The sequence below is a fragment of the Poecilia latipinna genome, unplaced genomic scaffold (assembly GCF_001443285.1).
Source record: "Poecilia latipinna isolate Pla-1442-1.1 unplaced genomic scaffold, P_latipinna-1.0 Scaffold825, whole genome shotgun sequence".
In the NCBI taxonomy this organism is placed as follows: domain Eukaryota; kingdom Metazoa; phylum Chordata; class Actinopteri; order Cyprinodontiformes; family Poeciliidae; genus Poecilia; species Poecilia latipinna.
Window position 1 is genome coordinate 193776 of NW_015113441.1, and position 21080 is coordinate 214855.

General features: G+C 41.3%; 2 protein-coding genes and 1 long non-coding RNA gene across 8 annotated transcripts in view; 2 read left to right on the forward strand and 1 right to left on the reverse strand.

Moving 5' to 3' along the window:
* The window catches only part of celsr1a (cadherin EGF LAG seven-pass G-type receptor 1a), an 86529-nt gene extending 72351 nt beyond the window's left edge, over positions 1-14178 (forward strand). For 4 of the 6 annotated variants that reach the window (XM_015047409.1, XM_015047412.1, XM_015047414.1 and 1 more), the window contains 20 exons: positions 129-230; positions 980-1074; positions 1152-1361; positions 1703-1886; positions 1994-2137; positions 2219-2402; positions 3055-3225; positions 3310-3436; positions 3530-3730; positions 6470-6644; positions 7097-7209; positions 7517-7596; positions 7672-7798; positions 7917-8042; positions 8145-8281; positions 9759-9856; positions 9962-10093; positions 10936-11211; positions 11292-11673; positions 12848-14178. In XM_015047409.1, the coding sequence (XP_014902895.1) occupies positions 129-230; positions 980-1074; positions 1152-1361; positions 1703-1886; positions 1994-2137; positions 2219-2402; positions 3055-3225; positions 3310-3436; positions 3530-3730; positions 6470-6644; positions 7097-7209; positions 7517-7596; positions 7672-7798; positions 7917-8042; positions 8145-8281; positions 9759-9856; positions 9962-10093; positions 10936-11211; positions 11292-11673; positions 12848-12875 (3092 nt within the window). In that variant the 3' untranslated portion in view covers positions 12876-14178. Of the gene's footprint in view, positions 1-128; positions 231-979; positions 1075-1151; positions 1362-1702; positions 1887-1993; positions 2138-2218; positions 2403-3054; positions 3226-3309; positions 3437-3529; positions 3731-6469; positions 6645-7096; positions 7210-7516; positions 7597-7671; positions 7799-7916; positions 8043-8144; positions 8282-9758; positions 9857-9961; positions 10094-10935; positions 11212-11291; positions 11674-12814 lie in introns of all 6 variants that reach the window. The other 2 variants (XM_015047411.1, XM_015047413.1) reach the window with 2 other exon arrangements.
* LOC106956521 (uncharacterized) lies at positions 3618-14882 on the reverse strand. Its single transcript, XR_001426788.1, has 4 exons — positions 14487-14882; positions 14226-14275; positions 9107-9266; positions 3618-3700 (listed from the first exon to the last, which is right to left on the reverse strand). It is a non-coding gene; the product is annotated as an uncharacterized LOC106956521 (long non-coding RNA).
* Positions 14883-20588: 5706 nt separating this feature from the next.
* Positions 20589-21080, forward strand: part of gramd4a (GRAM domain containing 4a) — a 43760-nt gene continuing 43268 nt past the window's right edge. Inside the window, exon 1 of the mRNA XM_015047401.1 lies at positions 20589-20983. Within this exon, the coding sequence (XP_014902887.1) occupies positions 20955-20983 (29 nt within the window). The 5' untranslated portion in view covers positions 20589-20954. The remainder of the gene's footprint in view (positions 20984-21080) is intronic.

A 21080-nucleotide genomic window follows, 5' to 3' on the forward strand; every position in this document is an offset into this window, starting at 1 on the left:
TCATGTATCAGAGCTGACCTGAAAGTCTGTCACCATGTCATGTTAAAAGAAAATGCCTTTGAAAAATATCTGTGGCTCAACATTGTAAATATTGGTCGTGCCTTAAATAACTCGTGCTTTCTTTGCAGTTGTGTATGAAGGCTGCCCAAAGGCGTTTGACGCTGGCATCTGGTGGCCAAAGACCAAATTCGGACGCCCTGCTGCCATGGGGTGCCCCAAAGGATCCAGTGGTGTGTAACTTAATAACCCCTTTTAAAAGTGTTCTCCAGGGACATTAACTCAGAATGCTACAGAAGTAAGATGGCAAACAACATAATAAGATATTAAGTATTTGTTATAGTGTTTTCTATAACAGTCTCAATAAGCCTTGACATTGCTAGCCGAGCTCTATGCCTTTAGAGGACAGTGCAAACGTTTGATAAAGACTGGAAACGTTGGAATATGCAGAGAAGGAACAATTGATGTTGATAAATGCCGCTCATCAAGCTGTAGCAATAACTCTGCCTCTGTGTAAGCGAAGCACAAAGACGTGAGAAATGACTCAAGACTTCATAGCCTTGACATAGGCTGTATAAATATAAATGAATCACAGCTACCTCAAAGTCGAGATTTCAATTTATCTCGTGTCAGTTAAACCGTGTGTGCAGCTGTTCTCTTGTTAGTCTTTTTAAGGCACGTAAGCACACCTACACGATATACAAAACACAGTAATAAGGATCTTTTATTAATCCGTTAATCCGGCAGAGCTTTCACGCCAGGGAGTCATGTACAGGTTTGCTCCTTAAGACTCCTGGAAAAACACCAGGTACTCTAGAGCTGCTTCACTGTTCGCTCTTTTGTTAGAGAGACTTAGTTATGTTGAATATGTTGTGTTTTGTTTTTTGCAACATTTGAAGAGACAGCTCCTGTATATTTCAACTCAATATAAATGAAAGTTGAGTTTTTTTATCTGATTTTTTTTTTTTTTTTTTCTTTTCAGGTACTGCAATTCGCCACTGCAGCGACGAGAAGGGCTGGTTGTCTCCTGAACTTTTCAACTGCACCACAGCAACTTTCTCCAATTTGAAGAAGATGGTGAGTGCCACTCTCCGACGAAACGAAAAGTTTGAAACTCAAGTTTTTGAATGTATTTCACACGCCTGCTTTTCCAGAACGAGGAGCTGCGCCGCAACAGCTCCCAGATGAACAGCGAGCAGTCCAAGACCATCGTGCGCTTGCTGCACAGCGCCACGAACAGGAAGTCGCACTTCTACGGCAACGACGTCAAGATGGCCTCCCAGCTGCTGAACCACGTGCTGAAGTACGAGAGCCAGCAGTCCGGCTTCGATCTGACCGCCATGAAGGACGCAGAGTTCAACGAGGTGCAAAAGACAAGAGTCTTCTTGTTTTGTTGTCGTCTATGTAGCCTTCTGTTAAATGTTTCTGGGAATTTATTCAAATGTAAAACCTGGAGCTAATTAAGATCTAGGAATGAGCCTCCGTATTAAATTTACCTGCCGCCAGAGGCTAATTTAATGTGTCTCGGTGTTGGGAAGAATTCATAAAACACACACTCTGGGTGAGCCCCTTCGTCCAAGCAAAACGCGGTGATTCTGGTGCTGCGTATGTGTCGAGTTATGGAGCTACACACACACACATCAACCTCACTTGAATGTCCATCTCTATCTTATTGTTTTTCTCTTTTGTTTTTGGTTTTGTTCAGAACTTGGTGCGAGCTGGCAGTGCCATTCTGGACCCTGGCACCAAAGACCACTGGGAGCAAATCCAGAGGACAGAAGGTGGCACCGCACACCTGCTTCGCAACTTTGAGGACTATGCCAACACATTGGCCCAAAACGTCAGGAAGACCTACCTCAAACCCTTCACCATTGTCACTGAAAACATGAGTGAGTGCTGGAACCGTGGTCAGATTGTACACATGTTCGCACACGTGTCATGTTTTCTTATCCTCGGCTTATTTTCCTACCCATTCTCTTTTTTTTCTGCTCCACAGTCCTTACTGTGGACTACTTGGATGTGTCAGACCCAGAGAAGGCGACGTTACCTCGCTTTAAGGACATCCAAGAGTCCTACCCCAGAGAACTCGGGTCTTCTGTCCACTTTCCACTTTTTAACTTGCGAGATCGTGTCCACAAAGGTAACTGCATCATCTAAATCAGAACAGCTCCTCCACTTTTATTTTAATTCTCATCTTTCAGCCCTCTTCTTTCGCACGCAGAGGAGCCAACTCCAGAACCTCCGACCCAGACCGATCATCCCGAGGAAGAGGAGCACACGGTGTCTGACAGGAAACGGCGCCACCTTGAACCGCCTGCACCTAAGCCGGTTGCCGTGGTCATCGTGTACAAGTCGCTGGGCCAGCTCCTCCCGGAAAGATACGATTCTGACAGGAGGATTCTGAGGTACAGTTTGTAAAACCTAGGAGAAAAAAGAACATGATTTCACCTGAGTCTGACTCAAGCTAAATGTTTGTGGGGGTTATATCTAAAACACAATGTCAAAGAAAATATTCATGGTAAACCAAAGTTCTCAGGTTATCTTCAGATAGAAAATAATTGCATCGATGAAATTCTAAACATCGAGTGGTGATTAGCATAGCTAGCAGTACTAAAACATCCTTCTCCTTCTGTATTAGTTAAGAATTAGCTCAACTCTGAAGTTACCAAAATTGTTGCCAACAATTTTCTAATACAAAGAGGTTAAAAAAAGCAACTTTCTGCAGTAAGTCTTTCTGTTGTTTACTGAAGTTACGACTAATTTTACAAACGTTTCCAAGATAGCTACAAATGACATACAATCCTGCTTTTTCACAACCATTACTGAAATCTCTTTATAACTCAGTGACAACATCCACACCAAAGAGTGTGGTGCTAGCTTGAGCTGGTGCTGCTTGGGTACGGTGCATTTACTGATAGGAAAGCCTGGAGTTTTGATCACCAGCGGATAACTCAATGCACACCAACTACAGCAGTAGTAGTAGTTGTCTAAAGAAGAAAAAAACTGCAAAAACACCAACTGTTTCAATAATACTTGTAACTATGCCATTCCTTTAAGGCTCCCCAACCGTCCAGTGATCAACACAGCAATCGTGAGCGCCACTGTCCACAGCGAGGGTCCACCCCTTCCTCCCGTCCTGGACCCTCCCATCACCTTGGAGTACACCCTACTGGAGACGGAGGAGCGGACAAAACCCGTCTGCGTTTTCTGGGACCACTCCTCCTCCTCGTGAGTTACACCCGCATATCACTGTCGAGTGGCTGAAATGTTCTGAAGAGCTTTCACATAAAATCTGTCCGTTGATACCTTTAGGAACGGAAACAAAGGCGGTTGGTCCTCCAGAGGCTGCGAAGTGCTCAACCGGAACAACAGCCACATCAGCTGCCAGTGCAACCACATGACCAGCTTCGCTGTGCTGATGGACATTTCGAAGAGAGAGGTAGAGTCACGAAGTTCCATCCCAACCACGCAGCTCGACACGTTTCCACCGTGTCTTTGAATTCTGACATCTTTGAATTCTCCTCCAACGCAGCACGGCGATGTCCTCCCGCTGAAGATTGTCACTTACGCCACGGTGTCCGTCTCTCTGTTCCTCCTCCTCCTCACCTTCGTCCTGTTGTGCCTCCTGCACCGGCTGCGCTCCAACCTGCACGCCATCCACAGGAACCTGGTGGCGACGCTCTTCTTCTGCGAGCTGGTCTTCCTACTCGGCATCAATCAGACGGACAACATGGTCAGCAAAGTTTCGTTTTACACATGCTACGGCCTTTGAAGGTTCTCAGATTCTGTTGCCTTATAACCACCGATGTCGATGGATTTTATTGGGATACGATGGGAAATTGTGCGTGTCTATCAGTGCAAATTATACTATTTAGGCAACCTCTGACGGTCATTCCACATATTGATTTAAGGGCATCATTTATTATCTATTCACACACACATTTATGCACAGCTGAGCATTGAGGAGGTGTCTTTCAAGTCAAGCACATACACACACACCAGTGGTGGGCATGCTGGTACCTGTCTGCAAAGGCCTTAGGGTGGTAGGTCCTGGCAAAGATTTCCCAAAAAATCCTTTTGGTTTTAACTGGATACATCTTTTGCATGTCTACAGTGCAGAAATACAAGTACTGAGTCATTCTGGTGTTAAATGTAAGCAGTTGTGGTCTTAGAAAATCTGGGTTTGCATCAAAGGACAGGCTTAAAGGAATAATGTGCATTGCTCTCCACACTTGTGTGGGAGAATCTAGGCAACTTCATTTGAGTACATTCATCATCATTCACTTTGAACTATCTTCTTAACTCCCTTCGTCAGGATTTCTGTAGTCTGTTGAATCATGTCTGTGTTGATTTGGCCAAATGTTTCAAATTGTTATCCTGCCTACAGATCCCATAATAAATCATTTTCAGTTTTCTGGTAGAGCTGCCAGATTTTCATTAAATCTTTTTGTATTTCAGAGTCACACAGTCCAACACGGTTCCTAGTCCCACATTGTGACATATCCTCCACAGTATTTAACATTGGGTATGAGGTGATTTCCCATGTAATTATTCTTCATTTTCGAGGCCAAGCTGGCGTGGTTGTTGTTGAAACCCACAATCAAAGCGTACATGCAAAACTTAGGGAATTTATGTCTGTGATTGTAGGACAAATGGGCCGTTTCTTGGGAATATTTTCCATATTTTTTGGAAAATATTGAAAATATATGGAAAATATGGAGGAATTTTTCTGCCTTAATCCAAGAGTACACATTTTCAGTCTGAAAGCAGGATTTCATCTCTTTTTGTTCTCAAAACTTTTAATGATTGTACTCAAAACTTATAGATAGATATCATGTCGTGACAATGTTGTCTTTGGTTGGGTGAACAAAATCCTGCCTAAGATCAGTAGGCATTAGCGATTGGTAGCACATTGCTGGCGGATGTTTAGCATACTACGGAGCAGAAGGCTGATGATGTTTCTCCCTACATCCAGCGGGTGACGCAGGTTGCTACAATCAATAGTAGCCACACAGGTACACCCACTAGAATGAAACAAACGCACCCAGTACACCACTTTCATTTTGTTGGTTGAGAGGTTGCTGGGCGACTGGGCCAAAAGGAGTTTTCAAAAGCGAGCAGAGAGTCCAAGCAGAGACTAAGTGTGAGTGCGAGGAGAAGTTTTGAGTACAAGCGTTACACGTTTTGAGAAGAAAGACATGGAGTCCTGCTTTCATAATGAAAACGTGTGCTCTTGGGTTATGGAAGAAAAATTCCTCCATAGGCAAACAACTGTATCCAGTGGTTGTTTGGTGACACCAAGTTTCCAAACAGTGAACTTAGATGGATTTTTATTTCCCTTACCATTCTGGTTATGGCTGCAAGATAAACTTGGGTCCTTGTCTACCTTTTTTATTTTCTCCATAATTACACTTGTAAACCTTTTAATTGTCTTGTCTTTCCCATTTTGAAAAGTGGCTTGGAGAAACCTTCAATAAACTCTGAAAAAGTAAAAAATAAGTTTTCTTTTAAGCCACATGCCACAGTGAAACAAACCTGTCTGCTTTGGCTAGTCTGGCTAAATCAGATGCCTAAAATCTGATCATTTGGTGTCACATTTAATCCTTTATCATTGGTTACCGTTTCAAATACGTCAGATATTTCCAATGGCATTGACAATTGCTTCAAAATGGAGAATATTTGCCATTTTGAGAAACATCATTCTGAATAGCAAAATATGCTCTTCTCATATGACGATTATTCTGACTGATTTTTTTATTCTTTGCCTAGCACTTTAAGTTCTAGAAGCCATAAAGCTTATCTACCTCTGCAGACTAATGCAGCAGGATCAACAATTACACATATAGTTAAAGCCACTGGATTAACTAAACACATAATTCTTTTCTAAAATTCCCCAAGTTTTTTGTTTGGTTTTGTCAGGATTTCGAGTTTACATGCTATCTCCACAATTTTGTAATTCAGCTAAAAACTTAGAAACTTTAATCTCTTCATTTTTCACATTTAGTGGAAGTCATGCATGTTGTGCATGAGCACACAGATCTGACCATTGGAATGCTGTCAGTTCGTGCCCGAGGCTGTGTGCTGCTAAATTTATAGATCTGTCAGAGGAACTTTTTTTCCTTTCTTTCTCTCTGATCTCTGCACACTCGTCTAGCTAAACTATATGGAAACCACTTGGATATTCACTGACGTACCGCATTCCTATAACGTGGCAACAGATGATTAAGTTGGGAGTAAAAATAAAAAAAGAAATGGAGAGACTACCTAGTTGCAGAGGAGCAAATCCAAATCATTTTAGGGATATTTGTAATGATCCTGGATCCAATTTGGTGAGATGTCAAAGGCTGGAATTAGGATTTGGAAGTTATTAAGATAGAATATTACAAAGTTGTTGCAAAGTTTGAAGAATCTCTTTACTAACTCTCCCTTTCTGTTGTTTTTTTCTTTTCTGCCTGACCCCTTCTCCTGCCAGTTTGTGTGTACGGTGATAGCCATCCTCCTCCACTATTTCTACATGTGCACGTTCGCCTGGATGTTTGTGGAGGGACTGCACATCTACCGCATGCTGACCGAGCTACGGAACATCAACCACGGCCACATGCGGTTCTACTACGCCATCGGCTGGGGCATACCGGCCATCATCACCGGTGAGAAACGAGGCCGATGGCTGCATTTAGAGGCAACGCCCTCAACAATTACTAGCTTCAATCTTGAAGATGTGTAAAAAGCCTTGTAATTATTTCTTTGCTTATTCCAGCAGCACATTAAATCTTTCCTCTAAAATCTTCCTTCTGTTAGTTAAAATCTTGCACACTTTATTTTAACTAATATAACCAAGCATAGAATAAAATAATGCTAGTACTAGCTACAGGTTTTGGCAGTTGAGTCATTGGTTTAGCTAATTAGCTGCTTAGCATATATTTAGTTGCCTTGTTGTTAGCATAGCGATATCTGCAATGCTACAATATGTGAGAACTCACTGTAAATCTAAATCTCAGAACAATTCACTGAGAGCAATACCGAAAGGAGAACTTCACAAACGTTTTGATTTTTGAAAAATGATTCATTTGTCTGCGTGTGTGTGTGTGTGTGTGTGTAGGTTTGGCAGTCGGCCTCGATCCTCAGGGTTATGGAAATCCAGATTTCTGCTGGCTCTCTGTGCACGACACGCTCATCTGGAGCTTCGCAGGACCCATCTTTGTGGTTGTTCTCGTACGTCCACATCATCTCGCAGTTTTATCATGATAATAACTCCTTTTATCAGACCTCTGGTAAAAGGAGCTATTTTATCACACGATGTATAAACGCACTGAAGTGAGTGCAATGACATCCAGCAGATTTTCCTGTTTTTAAGCTAAACCAAAAGAACCCCATCATCAGAGAAAGTTTTAATTTCTCTTCCCTTGTTAAGGTTATTGATGATGTCTCAAAATGCACCCAGAATATACATTCTAAATCTACAGTAAATTAAAAGAAAAATATTAACTGTTCTTTTTTTTTTTTCTTGCTGCTACTAAAGGTGAACATAGTGATCTTCATTTTAGCAGCGAAGGCTTCCTGTGGTCGCAGGCAGAAGGTTGTGGAGAAGTCAGGAGCTATGTAAGTGTCTCTGTCACATTCGTATACCCACATGTCATAACATTCTTGTAACTCTATTTACTGATGTCAACTCAGTCCTGCGCTGCGTATGGCCTTCCTCCTCCTGCTGCTCATCAGCGCCACCTGGCTGCTCGGTCTCATGGCGGTCAACAGCGACGTAATGACTTTCCACTACCTGTTTGCCATCTTCAGCTGCTTGCAGGTAAAAACCCCATGTGGCGCCTTAATCCAAAAATGAATTCATAAAGATATTATCTAAAATTCATCTTCATGATTAGCGACGGCCTTTTGTCATAGCAATATTTTTGCTTTTTCAACAGGGAGTCTTCATCTTCTTCTTCCATGTGATCTTCAACAAAGAGGCGAGGAAAAACCTCAAGAACGTCTTCACAGGTAAAAAGACAGTACAGGACGACTCCAGCACCACGAGGGCCTCCTTACTCACTGTAAGTGGATTTATTATCTTTAAGAAATCTTGTAAAATCAGCAAAAAAAAAAAAAAAAAAAAATCTTAAAAATTAATCTACTTTTATTGTTTTTTTTCTCAGCGGTCTCTGAACTGCAACACATATGTAGAAGACGGGCCTCTGTATCGCACAGCCATCGGCGAGTCCAACGTCTCCCTGGACAGTACGCTCAGGTCAGGCAAGAGCCGCAGCAGCAGCTACCTGGCTTACGCACTCAGGTACACGCCCACTGACTGCATGGCTGCTTTCACTAGAGTCCTGCACTGCTTTTTTTTTTTTGTCTCTATTCCAGTTTTTGACGAAACGTTCAATGTCTCACACTTACTAATGCACACTAAGTCCTTGGCCTTAGTTTGTCATTTATTCATGTTTATCTGCTTTATCCGCACTTCTATTTAGTCACATTTTCCTTACTATTGAATGTTTCTCTCTTTTTTTTTCTGTTTCTCTCACTGTTGTATGATGACACCTGTGTTGAATGACCATGCTGAAATTTGCTATTGCATGGCTTGTGGCTTATTTCATTTCCACACCCAAAGGACAGAATTTCCATTCTTAATAAAACATATTTGGCAAAAAATAAATAAACACGCACACACACACACACACACACACACACACACACACACACACGACTGCGTCCAGTTACTATTTTTGTAAATTATTGCCATTTGTGGTGCTGTCTTATCCCAAAAACTTAATCTTAACTTGTCGCAAATGTTAGCATTCTTTATTACTGTTTTTGTTAGAGTTTGACAGTTTTGTGAAACTTACTTTTAAAGTAATGGTGTAATTTTCCAAATGTAGATGCTGCTACATTTGCATGGACAGAGGTGTTGTATCTCACAATAATTAAAAACTAAAATCTTTATGTGGGTTTAGCATTAGTAGCATAGCCTTTTCTGATTCATGCTAGCTGTGTTGGTTTTATAATACAGCTAGCATGAATCGGCTGCTTTAATTTTCCATTCCCATTTGGAATGGGATGTGAAGCAGAGAGAGCAGAAATTGAAAAAGCAACGGAGAGAAGAAACGGACTGTACCTACGTAGGTGGGAATGTGATGTAGACATTTCCATTTCCTCCCTGGAGCTGTTTGCAAGTCCAGAAGCTTCTCTCAGATCAGCCCCTCAGACAGCTCAGAGTCTCCGGTAGCAGATTTTCCCTCCAGCAAATTTCTCAATCCTGGAGCAAACGGCTGCAGCTAGCTAGAACAAAAAGAAAATAATGACTTTCTTTGACTCGTCGGCTTGTAATTTACAATCAACAGGTGATGGAATCTAACCCTAATTTATGAGCCGAAAAAGCTCAAGCCGGTTGCTTAGCGTAAAAATAGCGCCTGTCGTGGTTTAGGAGTTACCCATAAATCCTCCGTCGGTGGCAGTATTTTATTTCTACAAATGTTTAAGGTGGCAGCATATTTACTTTCACCTGACCCGGGGACTCTTTAACGACTTCTTCATTTTAGCTCTGTCAAAGCAAACAACAGGGGCAGATGTTTTGTAACGAGAGACGTCTGATGTCTCAGCCCTTGAACGCTAGTTGACGACAACTACAAGTCGAGGCTCGAATTAACTTCCAATAACGCTGTACTTCCCCTCTCTCCGTCTCCTACAAATACTTGTGTACCTCTACTTTCCACCCTGCTGTTACCTCCTGCCTCGTCTGCCTTCCTTATCCATCTGGATCCTCATAGGGAAGAGTCGGGTCAGAAGCCCAGCTCCTCAGGAACAGCTAAAGGACACACAGATCTGGATGGACCTCTCTTCCACCGAAATGGCACCAAAGGAGACGGTAAGGGGGACTTTTTATTTTTTATTTTTTATGTTTTGGCACCTTTATCTCAGGATTTTAGTGAAAGAAGTTTGTCATATCCCTTCCTGCCTGGTTTCCCAGCAGACTCTGACTCAGACAGCGAGTTGTCTGTGGATGAGCACAGCTCCTCCTACGCCTCCTCTGACAGCGAAGACGACGATTTGGATGTCAAGCCTAAATGGAACAACGAGAGGCCCCTTCACAGCACTCCAAAAGGTACCCATAAGGCCGGTTCCACTGAAAGTTATCAAAATATCACATGGAACCAAGAAAAAATAAAAAAAATTTAAAACAGAAATGTGGAGAGACAAAGTGTGGTTGCTTAATGTTGGCAGTATTTGTAAACCACATCCATCAACAATGAACAAAATCATTAAATATATCTATTTGTTTGTAATAAATCTTAATGGATTGCATTTTTTGTTTTATATTACTGATGTGTGTATTAGCTTTATGAGGATATTCTAATGCAATACCAAACTTCCTAAAATAATGACCCAAGTCATTTTTGTCAAAAGTAACTACGAAAATGAATTTGCCTAATTGAAACACGTCAATTTTGAAAAAAATTCACATTGAGGCAAATTTTTCGGCACTAACGAAATTAGTGTGTTTCCAAAACTGCAATGGAAAACGTTTTTCACAGCCGGATGTTACTAATGGCGGAAAAGAAGAAGAAGATGACAGAAAGTCGTAGGAGGATCGTGAAATTATGTTTTTTTTGACAACAGCAGAACAGTTTTGCGCACATTTCCAGTGGAAACGCAGCTAGGGAGGTTTGAACGCCACAGAAAGCAGCTGAAACACATTTTATGACTTTCAAAAAAGATGCGAAATTTACTTTTCTGAATAATAATCTTTCCTTATAAGTTTTGTCCGCACATAAATGATTGACATCAAACTACAGCTTCAAAAATTATCAAAATCTCAGTAGAGAGAAAACATGCTAACATAGCATTTTAGCTAACAGATTTTTTTTTTTGCTTGTTAAACTTAAGCTTTTTAAGAGTTACTTTAACTTGGCTTATTTTCTGCTCATCTCTTTTCGTTTTTCTTAGGTGACTCTGTGTCCAACCACGTGAGACCTTACTGGCCAACAGATGGCACCACAGCCAGTGACAGCGAGGACCTGAGTGTGACAGACCGGCTCAGGGTGGAGACCAAGGTCAACGTGGAAATGCATCCGGAAAATAAACTCAACCACGTCGGTGAAAGAGAGAGGGAAGCTCCACCGGAGAAAGACAAGCCGGCGCCCGGAAACGCCAAAGACGCGCCGCCTCCCAGCCAACCCATCAGCAACAGCAACAGCAACCACCAGCCAGAGCAGAGGAAAGGTAAGGGAAGGAACTGACCTGTGAAAACTGTAGACGGTTTGGCCTGAAGCCCCTCTAACTCCATCGCTCCTCCTGGTCAGGCATCTTAAAGAACAAAATCAGCTACCCTCCTCCGCTGACGGACAAGAATATGAAGAATCGTCTAAGGGAGAAGCTGAGCGACTACAACTCCCTGACCATCACCTCTCCTCCGCCCATCAACAACAACCACACATCCGCCCCGCCTCCGTCGTCCGTCAACATCATAACCCCTACGTCCAGGCCGTCGTCGCAGGCCTCTACCGACGGAGGGGGTCGCCTCGGCAACCACGACCACGGCTCTCTGGTGAAGCCGCCTGTCGCGCCCCGTCCTCAGATTACCGTCGCGCCGCCACCGGGGGGCATTTACCGGGAGACCAACGGCGGAGTGGCAATGCACTTAAAGTCGGGGACGGTGAACGGAGGAAACGACTCCGACTCAGAGTAAGACAAAATGTCGCGCATGTAGCAACATGGTTGGACATTGGCCTCTTTGCACGAGTTACAAGGCATAAGTAGTAGTAGTAATTATGAAGTTGACTCATTCATTAAACTTAGGGAATGAATGATGCTGTAAAAGGCTTCTAATGGAAGGGCTTGCCATTTGTCTTAGTGTAATTTGCCTTTTGTTAAATAAGAGAGAAAATGTTAATTGCAGCACCTTGTTTACATAACCCTGACATTTTCACGTGATGCTATTACAACCACAAGCTTTATTTTCTTGGGATTTTATGAGATGGACCAACCGAAGGTTTGCGCATAATCATGATCAGAAAAGTAGTGGACACAGCAAACAAGAGTGCATTCACAGTAGCCGTGTTTAGTCCACTTTAATTGAACTGTAACTCAATTGCCTAGAAAGTTCAGTGCGACTGGGGATTTGGACAAAAAAAGCGAACTCTGGTCCGCCTAAAAACCAAGGTATTGGTTCAGCTGAAGTGAACTCGTCCGCTTGGTGTGGTTTGAATTCTATATGAATGCAAGTGGACCGGAGACCGCTCCATAACCAAGAAGCAGACGACAGTGCAGGGCATTCTGGGTAAAGACAACCAAAATAAATGCGCAAGTAATGGCTCGTGGTCTTTTACAAAAGACAAATCCTACATCCGCTAAAATCCGACGCCACTCCATATTTGTTCACTTTTTGTGAAGAAGGAAGTTGCACTCATGACTTCTTCTGAGGTTTTCATGTTGTTTCCTTCAGTGTTTCTTGGTGCAGCGCCACCACAGGCGAGCGGGTGAACAGGTTTTTGATAGGGATTGAATGTTTTGACACAGAGCGGTGTGAAAGCGACCTGCACCTGCTGAAAATGTAACAAATGTTGCAACTTTGTCCCACAATCAAACCGAGTCTACCAGTCTGTCGCATGAAATCCCAGAAAAAAAAACGTCGAAACTTGTGGTTGTAATCTAACAAAATGGCACCGTTTAGCATGAAATGACACACCCATCCTCCTCAGCCGCTGCAACTCCTGCATCCCTGCATCCATTTTCACCTTGCATGTTCTCCTCTCCTCTCTCCCTGCACACTTCCTCCCTGCATCCCTTCCCTCTTCCCCCACCAACCTTTTCCCTCCTTCACCAGTGGCAGTAACGAGACTTCAATCTGACCCGTCAGGCAATTCCAGACCAGTCCGCCCTTGTAAGAGGAGGAGCCAGTCAGTGGGGAAGAGAAGAAGAAATGAAAGTGAGATGAACACGGAGGGGGTAGAACTTTGGTAAAGGTCCACACACCCCCTGTCATGTTTTAGCGAGCAGTATTAACGGCAGACTTTAGGACTACCTGGGACGGCAGAGACAAGGATGCGAGAACGAATAAAGGGAATGCTTCACCGGAGAACCGTGTGCCAAAAACGACTAAAACGAAGGCCTTACAACGAGCTGAAGACTCTCCAGGACAGATTCTAATATCTGCCTGAGAACATTCGATAAGTGATCTCAAGCTGGTACATGTGTAGTCCAAAAAAGGATTTCAAAGACTACAGCCTCTTCGAGCGTCACAAGCAGACCGCTAAGTCCAACGGCGGAGGACGTGCGCACCGAGAACTGTTTTCATTTCAGCTCGGAGGTTTCTACAGAAACCTCTCGGTGCGGTGTATTTAGAGTGTAATTACTGTGTAGATATTGTTTTTTAAGTGAAGAAGAATAAATAATGTATTTTCTATTTCAGCTGAAGCAGAGAACAAGTTTGTAAACTAAAAAAGAAAAAAGAATGCCTTGAAAAATATTGGGAAGACTGTTTGATTGTGCCTTTATGTAGGACAGAGGCCTTATTCACTCACACCTTATAGGCTTTCATGGTGTAGTAAGATGTAGCCTGGCTGAGAAAGCAGTGGAGAAATATTATTATTATTATTATTATTTACAACGAAGCAGAAACCTGCCATCTGTTGGGACCTTCCCCGTTTGATCGATCAACGACACAAGCTCCTCGTTACCAAAGTTACGAGCCACAGTAACAAAACATCGTTAAGGATCCCGTCGCTTCAGGTTTTTCTCCATTTCATTCCAAAAAGAAATCAAATCTTTTATACGCATCATCTTAAAAAAAAAAAAAAAAAAAAAAAAAAAAAAAAGTTTTCCCAGAACTAGTGGCCTTTATTTACATCAGATTCAACCATCCCAGCAAGGACTAGTAGATATCTGGCGGCTTGCTCTACCTCCACACCACGCACCGCCTCATATTCATCAACTTTTAATCAATTGATATCCTTTTTTTTGTTTGTTTGTTTTTTTTCAAAATAAAGCGACCTAAATCTCAACGTATTTCGCAGCTAAACACGGGGCGACGCGTCCAGCCAGTTTACCACTCGCCTTTTTGCAGCTCACACTCCCAATGTTTTACACTGCTGTTGTCCTTTTGCTTTTGTATGATCCGAAACACTGGAGATTGTTTTGTAAAATGATGTATATTTATTTTTTCATGTTTTTAAACACTGGAGGAAAAAAGAAACAACAACAGATGATTGTGATTGTAAAATTAAAAACGTCCTTACCAATTTTTAACTTCCTGCTTTCGTCCGTCGGGTGGAATGAAACATGGCCGCTGTGAAGAGTAAAAGAGGTAAACATGAGCAAATTTTGGCGAGGAAGACCTTGACTTCAGATTTTGCTTCAGATTTATTTATGTCTACTAAACAAGCAATATTTTTCTTCTATGGTTTAGTTCAGCTCTGTAGTCACACAGTCAAGCATTTTACAGTTTCCGTGAAAAAGGTCTCGTCAAAGTTGGCTACATAAACTCTTGGACGGCTTACCCGTGGGTACTGCTTGCTAAATAATTGTGAGAGCAAGCTGAGTGAAACGTTAGACGGCAGAATCAAATTTCACCAGTCGGTTAGGAGGTTAGTTGTTATGCCAGCTGTAGTCGGTCCTCATTTGTAGTGTCAAACACAGTAAGACGTGTTTGACACTACTCGATTACCTGTAACGGCCTTAAAACTTGTTGGCAGTTTGCGCATAGTTAGGTAAGGAGGATGACATTTTGTGATAATGTAATGTATCGACTTCCATAAACTTCCTTGACACCTGAGACACTGTATGAACGATGTTGCTGCTCTCAGAGGGCTATCAAACCGACCCTGTTGTTTTTCTTTATCTCTGTCCTATCACGGTCAAACAAGCTAAATTATTTACGTGCGCCAGAGCTACTGATATCAACCTGGAGTGTGGTCCAGAGCACGACCGCACGAGGACGGTGGTTTACTGGTGCAATGCTGCCATCTGGTGGTAGAAAAATGTCTACTCACAACTACAATGCCGAAAGCGCTGTTTCGGAATCTGTTGTAGTATTTCGTTTTTTTTTTTTTTCTTCTTCTTCTTTTGCCCTTATGGGGTTTATTTGACAATTGCCGTACATAAAAACAAAACATATAAAGACATAAATTCTTCAATGCAATGGTGGCTAATGCATGGATGGCCCCTTGGGTTAATTCTTCCTTCTGCCACTGCTAAAACAGTATAACTGCAGTGTAGTCACGTTTAACACTAGAGTATCTAACTTTTATTTAAAACCTGTTCTTTTATACATTTATATATTTTGTTAAATCTATCACTATGTCGTGACTGTATAGTATGAGACAGATACTCTGTGAAATGCTCTCGGTACTAACTACAGAAGTACACCAATTGGTCAGAAACAATCAGTTATAACCATTTTTTAAAAATCTCATTCTCCACTGACTCATTCTTCCACCTTGTGCTTGTGTTAACCTCCTTTCCAATGTCACCCTGGGCAACTGCCTGTATGGACCATAGCAAATACTGTTGCTGTTTAAAAGATGTGCTTCAGCAAATTTCATCAACCATCATGCAAACTTTTACCTTCCTTATCTAAATCTGGAAAGTGAGTAGTGAAGAAAACTTACAAAATAATGACTATGAAGTCCGTCTCTTGAGTGTTGGGCTATGAAACTGTGTTGGCACCCGTGCGGAACTTGCTCATTATTCGCAGTAGGTGGGCGTTCCAGAGGTGGACAACAGCCTTGTGGCAAGTACCAACTTCCATCTCAGAAAGGCATCAAGGATATTCTTGATGCCTTTAGAAGTTAATCACCCTTCTGTTTAATATGAGAAATCATTGGTTTGGATTCTGGCCTATTTTGGTGGTGGTGTCACAAGGTAACACTAATTCAAAAATTGTTACAGTTTTTGAATTAGGTGCTAAGAAAATCCTGTCAAGTTACTGTTCAAGAAAGGTCACTAATGCCAGAAAGATTAAAACACAACAATGAGTTGTTATTAAGTGAAATTTGCCCATTTGTTTTCCATCCAGTATGTTGGAGGTATTTGCCAGAAGTTTTGAATCCGGGGGAATATTCACAGAAATAGAGTGATTTTTAGATGATACTATCTGCGAGGTTTTTAATTGATTTTCAATATACCATATACCCATAAAAGAGAAGTCCAAAAATGTTAAAGCCACTTACCCAATTGTGCCAAATCTTTAGGCCATGACAGTAGATTGTTCATCTAACGAAAGTACAACACCTATTCAAGATAGGGTTAGAAAAACCCATTACATTTTGTAGAACCTAACAAAAGGTTGAGGTAGTTCCTTTGATTATTTAAATCCAAATAGACAATGATCTGTAGAAATGTGATTTTGGTCTCCTGTTCACGCCTGTAGTTTAGGCGTGAACTGTTTCTCTTTCTATCAAACATCCAGTATCTATCATCTAGTCTTGTCAACGTGCAAATAAGCAGTTTTCCATGCCAGGTAGGATTCTGGTGAGAAACCCCTCACTTTTATGGACTTTCTTGTTCATTTTCAAACTTCAAAACTGAGAACTTTTCAGCTTCTCAGCAAATGGAACCAAGTGAAACAATGGTAGATAGCTAATAGTTAAGAAAGGTTTCCTTTTTTGGATAGAAATCTTATGGAATAACTAAAAAAATCTAAAGAAGTCCTAGCGTGATGTTTTCGCTTACCCTTTTTATTAAAAGGGCAACAGCAAATCTTGATTATATTCATCAATTGACATAAAGGTTTTAATTAAACCATTTCTACCTTGTTACAAGCCAAGATGGACTTCTTCCAGACATTTTTTAGGAGTGTCTCGCAGATCTGCAATCCAGGAATGGTTGTACATCAACAAGCTGGCAAGACGAGACGTGACTAATTTGGGTTCATCAAGTCAAAGTAGATGTAGTAGTATGGTAAACCCAAATTTTGTTTCATCTTCAGCCAGTTGGGTGTCTCCTCTGACCTTTAAATTACCACTTCCCAATTCTGTCTGCTCAGACTTGTGCAACATGTGCATTGTTGCCGGGAAAGTAAGCAGAAGTTACTTTCAAATAATATCAAAGCTCCAAAACCGGCAAAAAAAAAAAAAAAAAAAAGAAATCCACCCCTACAGTGTTGGTTTCGGCAACATATCGTGGATTTCTCGTCTTGTTTTTTATACTTTTTAATCAAAAGCACATTTCAACATGTTAGCATTTTATCAACCATCTTATCAACGTGGGATTTTCGTCAGCAGCCTCGTCATCCATCCGCATTTTCCTCTTCCTCCCAACTGTTCTATAATTGACTCTGGAGGCTCTGGCAGTTGCGTAAGACTTGCGTGGTTGTGCAACCTGCCAGAAAATGTGCTGGTTTTGGATTAAGAGGTTTATTATAGAGTTTGTAAATGAGCACAGAGGGAGGATTTGGGAAAACCTCAGCAGCAGTAGTAGTTTCTTTCTCTGTGTGTGTTTGAATGAATAGAGGAAATCAAATCTAGATGCATTAGTCCCCACGTTTGGTGCCCAATCCCGTTTGGTGTATTTACTGATCATGGCTAGGATTGTAGCTGCTAATGATCTCCTGAAAAGCACAAAATCAGGTGACATACAGTCGGATTTAGTCAGATTTTAAAAAAGTAACATGTTCAAACAAAGATGGTTTGGGTGATTGTTTGGGGTTTTAACAAGGGCACATAACAAGAATTCATAACTGATTCCATAGGGAGTCAAATACTTAAGAGATGTCGGATGGGTTATCTACAAGAAATAAATCCAAGATAATCTCAACTGAGTGTTGGGAATTATCTTAGTGTTTACTGTCAAGATCATCTAATCTGACCTTCGACATTCATTTCCAAACAAACAGAACAGATTGTTTTAGTAAAGTGAAATAAATATTTGGAAAATAGTTAAACAAATACTTCAAGTTTTGGCCAGATGTTCTTTAAAACATTGCTGGTATAAGCAAACCTCTCTTCCAGTCCCATCCCGGCATTTTAAGTCAAGGTCAGATTTGGACTTTGATTGGGCCTTTACAACACGTAGACTCTTTTCTTGTTTAGCCATTTTGTTATACATTTGCTGCTTTATTTGGGAACATCAACACTGGTTGAACATTTGACTGCTGAACACCTTGGTGTATGCATGGGTTTATGTTCAATTCAATGACTGGAAGGTGTCTACGTTCTATGGCTACAAAAAAGACAAACTTTGGTTTAGTTTGGTTTAAGACCACAGGAACATGGAACCATGCAAACAATGCCAAAAGATACAAAGGAAAGAGAGAAGGTGGAAGTTCAAGCCATTTCTTTCAGCAGTCATAATGGGCAAAGGATGACATCCCCTACTCCAACATCTCTCTCTCTCCATATGACCATACAGTCATATGGAGATTTAAAGAGAAGCAGAAAAAGCAAATGAGGTGTATTAGCAATGTTTGCCAACAACTGATGGTATCATCCAACACATGCTACTGTGAAATATCATTTCTGTTGCCCACATATTGGCAAGTAGTAGGCTGTCATACAGCAACAGTGTCTTCAGTCAGAGCCTGAATTCATTTCTATACTATTCCAGATCCTTCCTGTCCACAGCATCACCACTAACGGCGACTCTTTGAAGGTATGTGGAGGATATGGTTACGAGAACATTTGATTTCCCTTTGGGATAGATAAAGTGTTTTTTAATTTTAATTGAAACGAAGTGGAAAGTAATTGCACGGCACTGTGGAGTATGAACAAACAACTCTTCTTCGGTCATATTGTCCAAAAGACATTTTTTTTGAAGTCTTATGTTTTATTCAAGCCAACTGAACAAACATAAGCCAACTGTGAGCATAAGCAATGCCACTAAATTCCTTTTAGAACGAGCATGCTGTTTCTTGGCAATCCTTTCCAAACAAGATATTCTTTTCCAATATCTTTCTGACAGTACTGAAAGAAATGTTGATATTCAGTATTTTCCACTTGGGTGAATAATATCTCCCACTGCAAAATATGGACTTTAACTTAATTGGAAATTATCATATAATCCTTCGAAAGTAGACGGATGGCAAAAAAAAGAGACATTTCTGATGTCTGTCCTCTTTGGCTCTGTGTTAATACACACATGTATGTTATAAACAACCAAACTCCAGTGACATGTATTGTCTCCTTTACAGGCTTAACTGCTTTTAGATCCTGAAAAAGACTAGATAACTCAAAATCCCAAAACATAAAAAAAAACAAAAAAAAACATCTAAAATACGATTCGCTTTCTTGTTACCACCCGCCTTCAGGATCAGAGCAAACAAAATCCTCTATCACTTTGCCTCTAAAATTTGTCTATGCACAAATGCGGAGCTAATCTCAATGCGCACTATCTCTCCAGCTGTCAGCGGACCAAACATACACACATGGAGCCATCTGTTTTACTGGTTTAAATGAAAAAGTTAGCCGTGCTGAACATGAATGTTTGTTCTTTATGTGATGCGTAGACTAGCTTTCAGTATGTTTAAAGTTTTAGAGGAGTTGCTGCAGGAGAACTGGGCGAAAACTCTAGATAGCACAGGACTCGGGTGATCCTTACTGAGCTCATTGATAGTCTTACAGCAGACACAGAAAGCACTTGTGCTTACCTTCCCCTAATCTGTAGTCTCATCTCAGGGGTCAGGGGTCAGTTGACTACTGTTTCTCCTCCTCCGACTCGTCCTTCTGTCAAAGCACAGTGTCATGCTTGCTCGGTTGGCCTCAAAAACAGGCTGATTTATGCTTTTTCTAGGAACAACGGAGTAATTACATCAGCGGTAAGACATCTACCTTGGATTCTGCTGCATGAAGAACACACGGAAGATCACACAACGTGGCGTAACCAGCACGCAAAGGTTAGTATAGCAAAGAACACTGGCGGAAAAGGGAATTTGGCTACATTTATAGCCTGGATGTTGGCAAGGTTTGAATTTGTTTGTATAAAATAAGTTGAATGAAAGTGAGAATAAGAAGTTATGTAAAAGCACTGCTATTAGATTACTTTCAGTAGACATAATTAATCTGGGGCAATTTGGTTTGAGGTTTTAAGAGAATAACTGGCGGTTTATGTTGTACAGTCTTGAAAAGGGCATTTGAATTTTATACCAACTCGAAATTATATTATTGAAAAGGCATTCCACTTTATTGTAATTTCCTAGCATACAACTTTAAACCTGTATATTTTGTAGGTGTAGTATATATGCCGGATTAGTATTCATGTCGGTAAGAGGGACTACAGATAAAAACAAGGCTACTTGCGCTCAAGTAAATTTACATTTAATCCATTTGTTTGGCCCAATCTAAGGTGGTTCTAATGCCAAATTATTAAAAATACGGTTCTTTATGTATTTAATGCTGTAAATACGTAAATATGGATTCCCGAAGACTAAAAAGGGACCTGCCACCAACAACATATCCTGGGATAATCATCATAGTAATTACGTGCTTTTTTAAAATGACTTTCGAGTGTTTAATCGCAGTCCTCTGCTTAACCACCTGTTTTATGATTGAGGAAAATGACAATAGCGATCACAAGGTGGTGCTAAAGAGAGCTAACGCTGCTCACATCCTGTCGTCTCCGAAGCGCCCGTAAATAAGCTGCGGCCCCTTTAAGAAAACGGCACTGACGATATTTCCTCGGCCCAGCTCCCCGCTTGTTTCTGTGATATCAACCAGAAAGAGCAGGGCACGGCTTGTCTCAGTAAGCAGCGGGTCTCAACGGTGCTCCCCGCGCAGGAGAAGGGCGCAACTGGTATTTTTGAAAAAATTGAAGTATTTCTTCAGTTTTAATGACCAGCCTGTCCGTCTAGCCGCAACAAGCTGAGGAGGATACAGTCGTTTGGACGGTACTGAACGGAGAGCGCGGCGGACATTGCAGGGATGGAGGGACCTAGAAAGCAGTCGTCGTCGTGAGGCTGAGAGACAGACGCTAATTTGGAGCAGCAGCAGGTGTACGGAAGGATAAAAGCAGAACCGGAGGGAATCTCAGTGTTCATGAAACTTTGCTACGATTTACGTGCTGGGTAAGGAAATATATTTTACCTCTCTGCGACACTACAGCCAGTTTGCTTAAAAAAAAAAAAAAAAAAATATATATATATATATATATATATATATATT